This window comes from Vicugna pacos, chromosome 3 (assembly GCF_048564905.1).
Source record: "Vicugna pacos chromosome 3, VicPac4, whole genome shotgun sequence".
NCBI classification, from domain to species: Eukaryota; Metazoa; Chordata; class Mammalia; order Artiodactyla; family Camelidae; genus Vicugna; species Vicugna pacos.
Genome location: NC_132989.1, coordinates 74,082,371 through 74,099,053, shown reverse-complemented (window position 1 = coordinate 74,099,053; position 16,683 = coordinate 74,082,371). Strand labels below are relative to the sequence as shown.

The window sequence follows — 16,683 nt, the reverse complement described above, 5'->3', positions numbered from 1 at the left end:
TCGCCTCCTCCGGGCAGCTCTTCCGGCTCCTCAGGGTTGCGCTCCTCGTCTCGCCCACTTCCCGGCCCCTGTCTCGCCCGTGCCGGTGGCCGAGGCCGGATGCCTCAACACACGAAGCGCCAGGCTGGCTGCCTGGCAGAAGCCGTCCGTCCGCAGGGAAGCAGTTGCCGCCCACCACTCCTGGGCTCCGCCGACACCTCCCGCGGGCCCTGCGCCTCGCGCGCCCCGGCTCCGCTCTCTCCTCCCGTGCCGCGCCTTCCCTTCCCTTCCTCTGCCGCACCCTATCTTCCCTTCTGCCCGGCGGGCGCCGAGGCTCCGGGCTCCGTAGTCTCGTGGTTGACGTTGCGTTCTGTCCCCCGACCCCTCAGTCCTCTGCCCTTCATCCGCGCAACAGCGCCTGGCACCAGGCCTTGACATGTACCCAGTAGGTGCTCAGTAAGTGTTCGTTATTTGGATAAATGAACGACACCCCCTCGGTCCTGCTTTAAGACCTCAGAGCAGAATAGTTGGTGCAGCTTACAAGAGTTGGGTAGCCTGGAGTCAGATCGGTCCCAGCGCTGCCCCTTCCTAGCTGTGTGCTCGGGGCAGGTTGCATCTCACTGCGATTCAGTTTAGTCATCAAATAGGGATGGTAATACTTTACACCTCTGGCTTGGTGGGAGGATTGCGTGTGAACTGCTGACTAGGTGCCTGGCTAGATTTCAATAAAGCCTGGCCTCTGCCCTCCTTACCCACATACTCTACTTTCATTTCTCTTCCCTGCGCTTTGTTCTTCCTCACTTTCTGGCTGAGATTCAGGAATTGTGTTCGGTTCTATTGCTTTATTGTTAAATTTGTTGGCAGAGTGCGGTGTTCAGACCTGGGAGCACCCTTGCTTTATCTGCTAGAGTGATCAGTTGCCCTGGAGTGGACTTCCTCCTTATAGCCAAGGTCTTGAAAACTTTAAGGAGAGGAGTTCTGAAAATCCCCAAACCCAGATCCCAGCATGGACAGAATCTGGGAAAAAAAGGCGCTGCAGCCTTTATAATCACCAGAGACTCCCGGTCTTCTAAGCTGCAAGGTTTTTTTGTACTTTCTCTCATCCAGCTCCAGTACACCCTGATAAATCTCTGGACTTGTTTTTGTTTTTGTTTTGTTTTGTTTGTTTTGTTTGTTTGTTTGTTTGTTTTTTGAGTAACCTGACTCTTACATTCCTTGTTTGTTCATTCAGCAGGTAGTTATTTGGGGTCGCTTATCTGCCACCCATAGTACCAGCCTCTAGGGATGCTGTGGTGGACCAGACAGACCCAGTCCCTGCCCTCAGGGGACTTTCAGACTTGAGAACCAGCAGCATGGTACAGGGGATGCTCTACTTGGATTTTGGGGATGGGCTTGGAGACTGGTGGTGGGATAAGGATAGTCCTCTTCTGAAGGAGTGACAGTAAGTAGCTTTTGTTAGGTTTGAGTTACTTTGCAGCCAGATTGTCTATTTCCACAGAAGATTGGCTCCTACTGGATTTGTTTTCAGTTTTCTCTTAGAGAAATTGCACTTCAAGTCCCAAGAAGATCTCATTTCATACTCACTTCTGTGTAGTTTGGACAAAATGGCTTCTGGAACTTAGTGGGGGAAAAGGGAAGGAAACAGGCATCAGGCAGAGCAGTTGATTGGGCTTAGAAAAGTGAAGAACAGACCAGGAAAGAGTTATACACATAATGAAAACAGGCTTTGGAGTTAAGTGTGGAGAGATTTCTAGACAAGGAGTTTGGTAGAATCAGGAGTGAGTAGTTGATAGCTCTGTGAACTGCTGAGGTAGACATGAGTGTGATTCAGTGTGTGTTCAATTTTTTTTTAGGTTGTTTTATTCTTTTTAAATAATTTTTTTGTTTTTTTTCCTGGGGGGAGTAATTAATTAATTAATTAATTAATTATATTTTCTAATGGAGGTACTGGGGATTGAAACCCAGGACTTTGTGCATGCTGAGCACGCCCTCTACCCGTGAGCTATACCCTCCCCACCAGTTTTAAGTGAGTTTATTCTTCGGACGTGGATGTGTGAGACCAGTGAATTTTTGCATAATGATGGATGTAACTGAGGTAGAGAGGTTTCACATTTTGTTCTATCATATTTGGGGAATCTGGCGCAGTGTTTTGAGAGAAATTAATTCAATAAACATTTGTTGGGCATTGATTATACCACTCTCTCCCTTGGTCTTTTGAAGCAAGACCAACTGAGTGCCAGAGGGGGTCTATGAAGGCTTCCTGGCAGAGAACTAGTTCTTAGGAGATGGGGATGGGAAAAAAAAAAAAGAAAAAAAATAGACCAGGAGAGTTCTACACATCATCAATAAACATTTAGAAAATAGAATATTTTTAAAAATCCAATTCAGAAGGGCAACAAAATCTACAAGGTGCTACTAAAATGTAATGTGTATTGGACACATGTGCATAACAATACCATAGGTGAAAAGTAAGGTTGATTGGGGAAAAATTTACAGGCAAGAGGGTCGACAGTGTAGAGGAGTTTCCCTGACCTCCTATAAAAAGAATTTTTTTAGGTCCATGAGCAGCTGGATGTACCGTGGACAGTGCTTCAAAACCACACTGCCCCTGCAATGTTGTATGTGTTCATACAAATGCTAGGAGGGGCCAGTGAATAACTGGTCAACTAATTAACAATAATTGCTTCTTAGCTGCGTAAATGGCCTTACTGGACCAGAGCTTGTCCAGAGGAGTTCACATGCTGACGCTGCTGGTAACAGCAGCTTGCTAACTCAGCAACTGGCCAAACTACCAAAAGGAGGAGGGCATGAACTTTCTGGGACACCTGGGTTTTCCTTTCCTTAAAACCTAGACTTTACGGCTGCCTAACACAGTGGTTACAAGTGCAGATTCTGTCACCACACTGTCTGGTTAATCTGAACCCCTATGTGCCTGAGTTTCCTCAACTGTAAAGTGGAGATAATACCTACTTCGTTGGGACTGTTAAAGGGACTAAATGGAAATGTCTCAAGTGCTTAGAACTGTGCCTGGCAAGTAGTAGGCTCTGAACAAATGTTAGTTCTTATTATTGGTAATCATTACATATGGTTATTGAAGTGATTTTTAAACTAGAAATATTAAGAAAGCACGAGGGGACCATGAGCATACAGAATATTTTAACAAATTTTTGGAAGGTGGAAACTCAAATGGAATAGCAGGAACCAATGAAGCAGGCCAGAGGACCCACAACCTGAATACACATCTAATCCCTGGGGGACCATGTACCTGATAACAGAAGCTGGAGCAGCCAGGGACTCAAGGCCAGGTAAGGAGGGCAGGAATGATGGGAAGGACTGACAATCAAGGGGCTGAAGTCTCTGTATGAGACAGTGGGCTCCCCCAGCCTCACTGCCAGATTATTTAACTCAGGTGTTAACCCTAGGGCAAAAAAAATTGGTGGAGTCAGTTTTTTTTTTAAAAAAAGGAATAAGCTTTTCAACTGATTTAGAGGAGCTAGTGTGGGCCCTGGGCACCCCCAAACAAAGAATCTTTCAAGAACTGACCATTTCATGCTTAAGGGACATCCCAAGTGAGCGTTCAACTGCTAGCTCTTTCTTTACCGCTAACTTAAAATCATTTTCTGAGATGTTTCTCTGACATTCAGGGCTTCTCCCGGGTGAATCTTGGCTCCCCAACCTGTTCTCCATAAATTAAGGGCTTAGGTTTAAGTGACCCTCATGTGGCTCCTTTTGTTTGTTTCTTTTTTACTTTTTTTAAGTTCTTTTATTTATTTTGTAGTGGAAGTACTGAGCCCAGGACCTCGTGCATGCTAAGCGTGCACTCTACCACCGAGCTGTCTCCCTTCACCCACTCATGTGGTTTTTAATCAGATTTTTGAACCATAATTTTGATCAATCAGTTTTTAAATTGCCTAGTTCTCAAATATGAGTTGAAAACCAAGGCTCACATACATTTGAGGAAAGCTGATAATGTGAAAAATAAACACAAAAGTAAATGGTCATTAGCTTTGGAGGAAACATAATTCAGGCGACAGTATGAGTACTGATAAAGCTAATTTGTATATTGGGCCCCACCAGATATCAGGGGGCCACCTCGGTGGCCTGGCCCAAGTCACAAATCTAAACCCAAGTTAGCCTACACTTAGGAGCAACACCTGTCAAAGAAACCTAACACAGCAGTCACGATCCCCCAACTCAGCTTTGGCTAGTTTGCCCGACCCTGGAAAACAGGACCTGCTGGCCTAACAATGAAATCCCTGGCCTCCTAGCCAATCACGCCCAGTTCCCCATTGCCTCTTCTCTATAAAACCAGCTCTTGCCCACCCTCCCACCCCCATGCCCGGAGGCACTGTGTTCCCTCCATCTATGGGTCATATTCCCTTGACTGAAGGATAGCAAGCTCATTATTAAGTTGTTGTAGTTTTGTCATTTGACAGTATCCTCGGAGAGATTCAAGAAGATTGCATTGGTTAAAAAAAAAATAGATCCCATGAAAACAAGAAACAGAGAACAAGAAAGAGCTGTGGGAAACTGCAGGTATAACTGCTAAAATTGAGAATGACAGTCGGAAAGTTGGAAGGTAAAGAGGAAGTCTCCCAGGAAGTAGAGCAAAGGCCCTGACAGAATATGTGAGGAAAAAGAAGGTAAGGACTTCGGTGGTCAGTTCCCATCTGAATAATGGGAATGTCAGGAAGAGTGACAATACCCGGCAGTAGGAAATCACCAGAGAAATCGTAGGTGGTCATCTCCCAGGGCTGATGGGAGGGTCACGTGTTCAGCTTGAAAAAGTCCTCTGAATCCAATGACAGCAGAAAGACCCACACCAAGATGCAGTAACTTCGAAATTTTATAAGCCAAGGATAAAAGACAAAATCCTAAAAGAAACCAGAAGGATAGTAACTGCCACCAAAGAAATCAGACTTAGCACCCTGAACATTCACCCAGCTTAAACTGTTTAGAATAAAATACTTGTTGTGGGACTTGGTCCATCTTGTTAGTCCTTTCGGTTCCTGATTAGGCCCTACTGACTCAGCACCCGAGAGCCTTTACTGGTGATTTCTCAATAGACTGCAACTTGTTTTGAGTATTAGTTCCTTAGGTATGTTCTCACTGCTTCCTGTTCAAGGACAGAGCATTTGTACTTAACGCTACATCTTCTCCTTCCATTTGACTGGAACTCAGGATAAACCTCTAGGTGAGTAAATTACCGTCTCTGGCAAAGCAGTTTTTCTTCCACACCTAGACTTTGGCTCTCTTATTCATCTTACTCTTGCTGCTTTTCTCTCTTCGGAGGCAAGAGGACAGGCCCTGGGGTCACAGAGACTTGGGTGTAAATCCTGTCCCCAAGACAGCAGCCTCACTGCTGCTCTTAGCACTTACTGACAGAGCGGGAAGCCTGGAGAGGGCCTTGGAGGTCTTCTCTCCTCCCCAGAAATGGCCTTGGGACCAGCAAAAGTGACCCCTGAACTTGGCTGTAGAAGTGCAGATTGATTCCAGCTGGTCTGTGGCTACCCTGTGCTTATTTTTCTCTCCAGGGAGGCCTGCTGTCATGGTGGTACCAACTTGTTGCTGTTTTTGAGACTGGTCTTGCATCCTAGTTTGGGCATGTGACCAGAGGGGCCTACAAGACCCCTCCTCAGATGAGAGTGTGCTTTCCCACTTCAGTGGAGCACATCCTGTGCATCTGGGCCTGGACTCTGAGACCTCTCTGACATTGGCCTGGTTTTTGTTTTTATTTTTTGTTTCATATCCTTTACCTTCATGAAAGTCTGAAGTAAGTACACTAGGTAGAGCCCTGTGAGTTTTCAATGATGCATCCCTGGGTAATGAGTGAAGGTGGTACTTTGAATGGGATCACTGAAACAATTTGGACTTTATAATTTAAATACCGGCTAAGACTTTGCTTGGGAGAAAGGTCTAGAACCACTGATGCCAGGCTGGCTGCTGTGGCCTTCCTGGTTTGAATATCCTCAAGGACTATAATTATTTATGGGAGGAAAAGCACAGCCATGGAATTGACAGGTGTAGATGGAGAGCCAGAGGAAACAGCTGAATGGATTAAAACAGAAATTCGGATGGGGAGGGGTATGTCAGTAAAGAATAGGGAGGCAAACCAGGAAGGCCTCAGCACTCAGCCTAGTATCAGTGGTTCTAAATCTTTCTCCCACATCTCATGGTTTTGGCTGCTTTGGCAAAAATGAAAGTAATTCAGAAAGAGCTCTGGGCTGCCAAGCCCACTACGTCCTTCCGTAAAGGGAAGGAACATTATGCCAGAGGGAGAGTTGGGCAGATACTTCTTTGGGTTGGAAAGTGACCCACATTGGACAGATAACCACTAGCGAGACTCTACAGGGAGAGGGCATCCAGAGACAACGGAAAGGAAGGAGCTTTGCAGTCAAAAAGTTCAGTAACCTTGTGACTTGAAAGAGCTTCCCAAGCAACTGAAGTGGGCTCAACACAGGAGCGACAAAGGAGCTCTGTCTTGTTTTAGGCATTGCCAGAGGAAGGTCATGCTTGGGCTTAATCAAGATCTTCAATTAGCTGCAACCTTTGCAGAAATGTGGGTAGATGGGAAAATTCCAAATCAGCTGAGCTAGATCAAGGTGGGACACAGAAAACAAACCTATAGTGGAACTATCCAACTCCTCCTGTAGGTATTAAATGGAATACCTTGGAGATTCCTGAAATGTTGAGGGTGTTATATGATGAGATAGGTATCCCCTATTTTATGCCTTTAAATTAAATGATGATTGATGCTGTGATAAGGGGGCCTCCAACTGCTTGGACTCCGTGTGTGACCTGTTGGGAGGATGGGATGGAGAGAGAGAGAGAGAGGTTGTCACAGACCTACTAGCTTATTTGCTCTGAATTGGGCTAAGTGATAGCAGAAGATCAGGATTATTCAGAAGAAAGAAACCAGGAAGAGTAAAAGGGTTGAAACAAATCTCAGGACCAGTAAACCAGGTGGCAATGTTCATCAACCTTATCTTTCCCTTTTCAGAAAATGGCAGCCCAGGAGAAAGCGTCCGATGAGAGGATTTCCCAGTTTGATTATGCTTTGCTGCAGGAGCTCTCTGCTCTTCTAGGCATAGATGCGTTTCAGCTTGCCAAGGAAATAGAAAAAGGGGAGCAGAAAGACCGAGAAAAAATGCAGAAAGGCTTTAATTCACAAATGCGCAGTGAAGCAAAAAGGTTAAAGACTTTTGTGACCTATGAGTCCTACAGCTCGTGGACACCCCAGGAGATGGCAGCGGCTGGGTTTTATTTCACTGGTGTAAAATCTGGGGTTCAGTGCTTCTGCTGCAGCTTAATCCTCTTTGGTACTAGCCTCCGGAGACTCCCCATGGAAGACCACAAGAAATTACGTCCAGATTGTGAATTTCTTTTGGGCAAAGATGTTGGTAACATTGCCAAGTATGATATAAGAGTAAAGAATCCAGAGAACAAGCTGAGGGGGGACGACAAAGCAAGGTACCAAGAAGAGAAGACCAGACTGGAATCCTTCAAGAACTGGCCATTTTATGCCCAAGGGACATCCCCAAGGGAGCTCTCAGCTGCTGGCTTTGTCTTTACAGGTGATGTGAAATCATTTTCTGAAGTATTGCACTGGAGTTTTAACTTTAGGGTCCATATTTCAGTTGGAATATTTTGTAAATCTTTCCTCTCTTGGTCAATGTGCTATATTAGGTATAAGGTCTATTTTATTAAAATTCAACTTCAGTATTTTTACTTGAGTTTTATTTTGTTTAGCACAGTGTGTTAATTTGCCCCAAATATATAAATTAAGAAAGTGACTTTAAAAAAATCTGGACCTAAAATAATACTGACTGGGTTCTTAAGGCCCTGAAAATAAACTGGGAGGTCAGCCTGACCCCAGTCTCCTTCTTTCCCATCTTCCTTTTGCTGCTCTTAAATGATTGTTTGATTCTTTTAATTGCTGCAATATTGAAAAGGTTTTTTTGTTTTTTTAACCTTAAGGCTGACTCTAATGTATAGGGCAAATTGCATTTCAGAACATTGCACATTCTTTGAATTGTCCTAGCCATGCCTTAAATGTTACGACAGATCGAATAACAGCTATCATTTACTGAGTACTACCTGATGCTAGGCATGGATTAAGCACTAATACTAAATCAACAAACTTGCCCTTTCCCCCTGTTTCACAGTTGAGTTCATTGAGCCTCAGAGTTTAAGAAATGTGCCTAAGTTTCCAGAAATTTCATAACAAAACTACAGCGTAGGTCTTCTAACTGTGCTTCACTTCATGAGTGTGGGGGTCTCTCTGCTTCCTCACTCCTTAGGGAGAGCATATTGAGTTAAACAGCTTTGAGTTCTGAGTGTGAAGGGTGGCTACGGCTGAGGGGTGGAGTCTTAGTTTTGGAAAATGGTCACTTAGGGCAGTGGGGCTGTGGATGGGGATTCAGCCGGATGACAGTGTGAGTGGACAGAAGTGATGGAGCATGTCTCATTCATGCCCAGAGCAGCTAGCTTCCGGAGATCTGGACCATCCTGTGGTGCTGTTACTGGGCAAGCTAAGTGTTTTCCTTCATGCGTAGGTAAGCGTGACACTGTACGGTGCTTTTCCTGTGGTGGATGTTTGGGAAACTGGGAAGAAGATGATGATCCCTGGAAGGAACATGCCAAGTGGTTCCCCAAGTAAGTAGATAAATATTTTTTGCTTGTAGTTATTTTTTTTAAGACAAACAAAAGTCACCTTGCCAGAGCAGAAACTTCAGTTTTGATCTTTTCCCTATCCTAAACTGGAACACTCCAGAATTTATTCAAGCAAGAAAACCCTGATTTACATTGTGGAAATTTTTAATTACATAGTTTTAAAACAGTTTCCTGAATGTTGTTTTATCATCCAAAATACTTGTTTTGCCAAGTAGAAGTTTCAGAATCTGCCATTATAAATAATTTGCATAGGAATAATGTAATATGGTATAGAAAGGAAGTTGGAAGGTAAAACAATGTTTAAAACATTACAAATGGTTTCATGTACTGCTGAATATATAGCAAATGAAAATATTTTATTTCAAAAACTCAGACCATTTCTGTCTTGTAAATAAGTTCATTTGTATCATTTTAAATCACAAATAAGAGATACCACACAATGTCTATCTGTCTGACTTACTTCACTTGGTATGATAATCTCTGGGTCCATCCATATTGCTGTAAATGGCATTATTTCATTGTTTTTATGGCTGAGTAATATTCCATTGTATATACATACCACATCTTCTTTGCAAACACAACATTGTAAATCAACTATACTTCAATTAAAATTTTTTTAAGTTTCTCTGAGAAATCCTGCTTAAAAAAAGGTCAGTAAGAGTTTTGATTATTGCAATGGCCTTGAGTTCCCTGCTTAGAAAATAAAGTGTATTTTAATTATTTTTATTGTTCTATTTACTAGTATTTTCTACATATCTACCAAGTACAGATTCCTTCTTTTAGCCATTTTTAAAACTTTCATTATGGAAAATGTCCTACTAAAATAGAGAACGGTATATAAGCACTTATAAGGCCAAATCTTATTTCATTCATCACTCGCCCAACTTTTCCCCAGAAAGAATAATAACCAGATAATTTTAAAGCAAATCTCAGATATCATATAATGTCACTGGTTGATACTTTAGTATATAACTTTAAGACAGAATATTTTTTAAAAAACAACCACAGTATCATTCTCTCTCCTAAAAAGGATTAACAGTAATTCCTCATAACATCAAATATCTGAGTCAGTGTTCAAACGTTCTTATCTCTCCACCTCCCTCCCTCTCTCTTTACCATTGGTTGATCTGAATCAGGTTCCAAACAAGGTCCATACCTTGAATTTAGTTGATATAGCTTAAGATTTTTAACTTACAGATTTCCTTCTCCCCTGTCTTTTTCTTGTCGCTTAGTTGTTAAAGGAGACATGTAGTTTGTCTTGTAAAATTCCCTACACTCTAGGTTTGGCTGAATTGTTCCTGTGGTGTCATTTAACATGTTTTCTACTTGCTGTATTTCCTATAACCTAATAATACTTGGATCTAGCAGTGTTCTTTGGCTCATGTTCTATTTCTTTAACAAATATTTATCATACATCTATTACATGCAAAGAAGTTGTTGGTTGGATCATAGGTCAACCATAAAACAACTGGGCTGTTATTTATGTTTATAAATCACCTTGCACAGAGATAGCCATGCCTACAGAAATGAAAGGATGTCTATGATAAGGGAAGAAAGCAATATGTAAAATAATGTGTAGTGTGAGCCTTGAAAAATGTTTAAAATGACTCAACCTATATATGGACTTGTTTGAAATACATACAGAAAAAGTTATGAAAAGATATAAACCAAACAATAGATGTCTTTGGGTTGGATTTGGGTCTGTCAGGAGATGAGGTGGAGAAGGATTTCCACATTTTACTTTGTTCATTTCTATCTTTTTAAATTTTAAGAAATAAATGAGTTTTACTTTTGCTTGTTGAAAAAAAAAGGGGGGGAGTGGGAAAGGAAGGGAACAGAGGAGGAGAGAAGGAAGAGGAGGAGAGGGAAGGAAAAAAAGGAGGGGAGTCCTTCCTGACAAGCAGATGAGACAATTTTAGGGATGCGTGAAGCCAGCTTGTTATATAGTTTGAATGTCATTCTGGTTCTTCGACCAATCAGAATAGACACCAGTATACTTAGTGTTGACAGTGTACCACATGGGTATGTACCACGTGAGTACCAGCCTTGGCTCCATAGTCATGGCTCTTGGGCACCTGTCTCAGAAGATGCCTGTTCCACCTTTCGTCTGTCTGTCATCATAAGCGCATGGTTAGCCAATACATTTCAGAGCTGGCATTAGAACTCAGAATCTAACCTTAGCTGTTTGGATGTCAATTTGATAGTATGGCTTTGTTGCTGTTTTTATAAACTGTATACACCTATACTTTCTAAAATGTAGTACTCAACTAAGGTACTAAATAACTGTAAATTAATAAAATATGCTGATTTTGTTGTAATTTTTAAAGAAAGTAAGTAGTACATGTTGAGTGCTTTCTCAGTCCACATGAAGCATGTGGGGAGGGCACAGGCCCATCCCTCATGTGCTTGGTAGGTTATGTACAGATTTAGGGCACTCTTTGGAGGGCTCTGTATACCCAAAAACGGGACCTCAGCTGCTGAGAATGGTGGCCCTGGAGAAATGTATGAATCATCTGATGGAGTCCCATTTTTTCATGGGACTACGAGAGAACAGAGGCAAGATGGATCACTTCCCCATTAGTGGCAGAACTGGAACTGACATTCTGGACTTGACTCCCAGCCCCTTGTTAATATAACACCGCTAGAGAGGAAACTTAAATTTGAATGAGAGGGATTTTTTAAAAGTTAACTTAAAACTTGCTTCTCTTTTGAGGAAAGGATTGTGTTTCTTTAATGTATTCAATATGCTCTTTTTAAAAAATTCAACTTATTAATTTCCATTTTCTTTTTAAGGAGTAGTGATGTATTGTGTTCAGTAGATGAAATTTACTATTATTTGTTCTTACTGCCAATAACTTTCATATAACCAGAGGAACTAGATTTAGTCACCATAGTTTAACAAACAAAAAAGCTCCATTCTATATATTATTGTAAATCAGTCTCTTTGATTGTATTATATTTTATTTCAAGAGAAAAGATAATCTGAAGATTTAATTTTACATTATTACACATGTTGTCATTCATGGAAATAATAATGAGAATAATGATAATTCTCATAAGTTTGGGGGTAAATTTTTGACAGTTTTATCAAAATAAAATTGAGCAGTTTAAAGTATACAATGCAGTAAGTTTTAACAAATGTTCATGGTGTAACCATCACTGCAATTAGGAAATATAGGCTATTTCTCTCACAGTATTGGGGTAAATTTTAATTCTGTTTATTAATTATAGATGTGAATTTCTTCAATGTAAGAAAACCTCAGAGGAAATCATCCAGTATATTCAAAGCTACAAGGGATTTGTTGGCGTCACGGTAATTTATAACAAGAGATTTTTTTTTAATTTGGCTTTTGATTACCTATTAATATCTGAATGAGAAGGGGGTGGCATTCCTCTTTTGTCATGGGCTCTTTTTCTTTCTTCTTTCCCTATTTTCTTCCCCTGCCTCTCATGAGGCAGAGTGAAGAAATTTAGATTCTCTTGCTAAACTAGAGCCCTTGGAATTTTTTCCAGGGCTGCCTTTGATTATCTGTCTGCCTTCCTGAGTGTCTTCCCCTCTTTGACCGAGGCCACCTCCCTTGAGTTCCCTTGGCTGCCCCCATCTGAGTGCCTGCCTGAGACGTTCGGAACACTGCATGACTGCCCACTACGGGCCTCAGAGCTGGTTACTCTATGCTCCATCAGTAAGGCTCCCCTCGTGGCAGGTGATGGAAAACCCAACTTAAATTGGTTTATGCAAAAAAACAAAAACAAAAAAATAAACGGGGTGTAAGGGCATTTGTTGGGTAACATGACTCAGATGAGAACCCTGCAGAGAATACGGCTGCTTGAAAGTGGGGGAGGAGTGTTACCTCAGAAAGAAATCTGGGTACAGTTATCAGAGAAGGAACAATTGCTCAATATCTAACCACCCTCTGAATCCAGTTTCCTTCCTGTATCTTGTCTTCCTCACTAGTCAAAGTACCTCTGTGATATCTAAATATAACTCAGCTTTTGAGCTACATCTCTAGAAAAAGTGACTTGACCCCAAGAAATCTTCCTGTTGAGTATAAATAATTATTCATAATTTTTTTCATTTAATCTGCATTTTAAAAATTCCGACATGGATATAAATAGTAATTGAAGGATTCTCTAACAACCCTGCCACTCAATCCAATGAAGCTCTTCATTTTGGGGCAGGGGGTGAAGGAGGAAGTTCTTTTAATTTTTATACGTAGGTAGTTGTATTCTCCAAGTCAAACAGTTGATAAGTTGAGTTTTTTTTTTAATTGAGATATAGCTGATGTACAATATTATATCAGTTTCAGGTGTATAACACAGTGATTCACAATTTTTAAAGGTTATACTCCATTTCTAGTTATTATAAAGAATTGGCTATGTTCCCTATCTGCACAATTTATCCTTGTAGTTTATTTATTTTATATACAATAGTTTGTATGGTAACTTGAATTTTAATTTTCTTCAGGGAGAACATTTTGTGAATTCCTGGATCAAGAGAGCTTTACCAATGGCATCAGGTAGAGACTCAGAAATATTTTAAAAGGCTTTGCTTATTTATTTCTTCTTTTGCTTTTTTTTTTTGTCCTAATCTTTTTTTTAACCCTTCCATTTTCCTCCTCGTGCCTCAGAATTAAAAAAACAAAACAAAACAACAACAACACAACATTTCATTAGAGATTTCTGGTCTCCTGGAGTGACTTAGTTTTTTAACATAAATGAGCAGAAGGAAATAGGGCAGGGTTGGGTCCTTGACTGATATTTCTCTTAAAACAATTAAAGTTTCTGGATAAAATGGTTTTGAAAACAAATAGATCAGTGTCTGTTAAGAAATTAAATATGAGATAATAGAAAATATACACTGGTCTCTGCCCCCGGTTCCAGGCACAGAGCTCATAAAACCCATGTAAATCCTATGTGATAAGAAAACTAGGAGAGTCTCCTGTTCTAATATTTGGTCTTTGACCCTGTCCCTGACACAGGGCTCTTAAAGTCCTTGTAAACTCCTAAGTGATAAAAGCACTAGGAGCATCTTTGGTTCCTAATGAGGTGACTCTGGGTGGGCTCCTGGATGGGGGCTGGTCACCAGAGAGTCCAAGCCATGATTAGAAGCTTGGAATTTTCAGCCCCACCCTCATTCTCCAGAGAAAGAAGAGGGGCTGTAAGTGGAGTTAATGATTGATCATGCCTACGTGAGGAGACTTCCATACAAATCCCAATGAAACAGGGTTCCAGGAGCCTCCAGGTGAGTGAACATACTGACACCTGGAGTGTGATGCACCCCAGCTCCATAGGGACAAAAGCCCTGTGCTCTGGACCTTCCCTCAGACCTCCCCCTATTAGCCAGTTCATCTGGCTGTTCATTTCTACCCTTTATCATGGTAAACGTAAGTGTTTCCCTGAGTTCTCCGAGCCACTTTAACAAATGAAGTGGAGGGTGGAGCAGTCTTGTAGGATTGGACCCTTAACCTGTAGGATCTGATGCTATCTCCAGGGAGATAGTGTCAGAATTGAGTTAAATTGTAGGACATCCAGCTGGTGTCACAGAGAATTGCTTAGGTGGGGGAACCCCCCTCACATCTGGTACCACAAGTATTGTGAATGTGATCGCAGTGTGAGTGAGAGTAAAGTAGACACACAGGAGGAAAAGACTGAGATTTTTCCAGTACATGAAGTAATACTCAAATTAAAAATGAAGTGACATTTAAATGAAGTGACATTAAAAAGAAGCTGAGGTTAAGTGGAATATTGAAGCAAGCTTTCATCTTAGGAAATTTGCAGTACATAAATTTATTAACATTTAATTAATACCAGTTTAATTTTCAAATTCTCATGGGGTACAGAAGACAGGAACCAAACCCCAGAGCCAGCCTAACATGGAATGTCTAATGGAGACCACCCCCAAAGAGTGGACACCCAAAGGGCAAGAAATAAATCTTCCTGCTTTTAAGGGAACTACAAGAAAAATTTGTCTTTCTCAAATCTTGATACTAACTTGGGGACGAGGGGAAGCTCCTCTAGCTAGCTTTTTCTTGCTTTATTCTGATGCTATATAATGGAAAGATAATTTTAAAATATTAGGGAAAATTTTGAATACACACAGAAATAAGACAATAGTAAATACCCACCATGTAGCCTCCATTCTGCTTCAGCAATTTAACACATGGTTAATCTGGCTTCATCTATACCCCTTTCTTTTTGAACCCCCTCCTCCAATTATATTGACGTAAACTCCGTAAGTCATCTGTCATCCTATCTGTAAATATGAAGGGATAACTTGAACACTGATACTTGTAATATCAAAGCTTGCTGGTTTCACCATATGCCTTTTATTCAAGCTTATTGCAATGGCAGCATCTTTGCTAATGAAGAACTCCGACTGGACTCTTTTAAGAACTGGCCCCAGGCATCCCCTGTGGGAGCTGCAGCTCTGACCAAAGCAGGTTTTTTCTACACAGGTGAGTCAGCAGTTTGCCTCACGCTTTTGCCTTGCTGCTCACTCAAACCCTACAGGCACTTCATGATCCCGGACTTGTATTTAGCTGGACTCAACAATCTTCACTCCTTTCATTATTCCTTATCTATCCCTTTTCCTCTCTGTTCCATAAATCTTCTCCCAGTTTTCCACACCTCCCTTAGGTAGTGAAGCTCCAAACTTGAAAACTTAAGATCTGGGCTAACAAATACAAGAGTTCTGTTTGGGGTAATTATCAGGTCTTTTAGTTTCTACACTTAAGTCTCCACCACCTCTTCCCACCCCACGCCTCTGGAAACTGTCACATGATTCTTCGGTTTCTATCTCTAACCGGAACTTAGTAGTCAGATGCCATGCCTAACTATAAGAGGAGCTGGGAGTTTAATCTGTCTGGGTGGCAATGTACCCAGAAAAAAATCGGGGTTTCTGTTACTTTGGAAGAATGAGAGATACCAGGACTGTGGATAACAGTCTTTGCCACATTCTCCTTGGAAGAGAAAATAAGGAGATTCCTTTTTATGATTCCTAAGCATGTAGAATCTTTGGTCAGTTCCTAGTATTCTCTTTAGCTGCTGGTCCTCAAGGAGTTCCACTCTGTAATCCACAAAGAGTGGATTCAGCGGAGGGCTGGTTCGCCTCAGCTAAATCTCTGCCTGAGGTACAATAAAGCAAGTATGTCCTTCCTGGGTACGCTGCAGGCCGCCTTCAGACCAAACACACTGAGTTACAGTGGAAGTCCATGTGGACCTTTTACTGAGAGGTCAAGTCACAGATATCAGAGTGTTCACTTTAACCAACAGGTATATTCCATTGGTACAAAAAAACCTTAATGCCTCACAGTCTTAAGCATTTGGAAATTCACTGTTCCACCCTTTCTTCCTACTCATTCTATTCTGTCTTCCTTTTGTCAGCCTTCCTCAAGGACCCTCTGTCCAGTGTCCTCACCCTCTTTCTTTTTGAACTTCCACTTCTCCCCACAAATCCTGATCATCTGACGCTTTTGGGGTCTTGCAAGCTCCAGGACCTCCTATTTTTGTCCAGACACAAAGGGAAGTTTTCCTCTGCTCTGGCTTTACAATGTCTACAGAGGTCCAAGGGTAGAAGGAAGATGATGGATTTTCCATTTCTAGTTCAATCCTTCAGTAGATCCAAATGCTAATTTCCTTCCAAAGAAACAGTCTCATGAGAAGACTTGATCCTACTTCTAGTGGAAGAGACCTGGCAATAATGTAGTAAGAGGCATTTGATTCTTCATGAACTTACTTAGGAGGGCTGCTACATTTGCTCATATATATTTTCCTGAGCTCCAAGTATATTTCTGATTTGTTCATTAAACAAATACTTACTGAGTGCCTAATTAGTGCTAGGCACTCTTCTAGGCCCATGAGAGTCATTAGGAGCAAAACAGGCAAAAATCTCTTCCTTCATGGAGCTTCAGTACCACATTCTGACTTGCAAGTCTCTGGCTCTATAGAATGAGGATGGGACAGGCAGAGGGTGTTCATCGATGTGCATGGTACATAAGGGTATTCACTGATATTTGTTCATTACCCCATTGG

General features: G+C 41.5%; 1 protein-coding gene across 5 annotated transcripts in view; it reads left to right on the top strand.

Moving 5' to 3' along the window:
- Positions 1-2: 2 nt before the first annotated feature.
- The window catches only part of NAIP (NLR family apoptosis inhibitory protein), a 45,165-nt gene continuing 28,484 nt past the window's right edge, over positions 3-16,683 (top strand). For 2 of the 5 annotated variants that reach the window (XM_072958551.1, XM_072958552.1), the window contains exons 1-7: positions 3-3,284; positions 4,416-5,173; positions 6,980-7,553; positions 8,535-8,634; positions 11,884-11,965; positions 13,118-13,169; positions 14,988-15,107. In XM_072958551.1, the coding sequence (XP_072814652.1) occupies positions 6,983-7,553; positions 8,535-8,634; positions 11,884-11,965; positions 13,118-13,169; positions 14,988-15,107 (925 nt within the window). In that variant the 5' untranslated portion in view covers positions 3-3,284; positions 4,416-5,173; positions 6,980-6,982. Of the gene's footprint in view, positions 3,285-4,399; positions 5,174-6,979; positions 7,554-8,534; positions 8,635-11,883; positions 11,966-13,117; positions 13,170-14,987; positions 15,108-16,683 lie in introns of all 5 variants that reach the window. The other 3 variants (XM_072958550.1, XM_031675194.2, XM_072958549.1) reach the window with 3 other exon arrangements.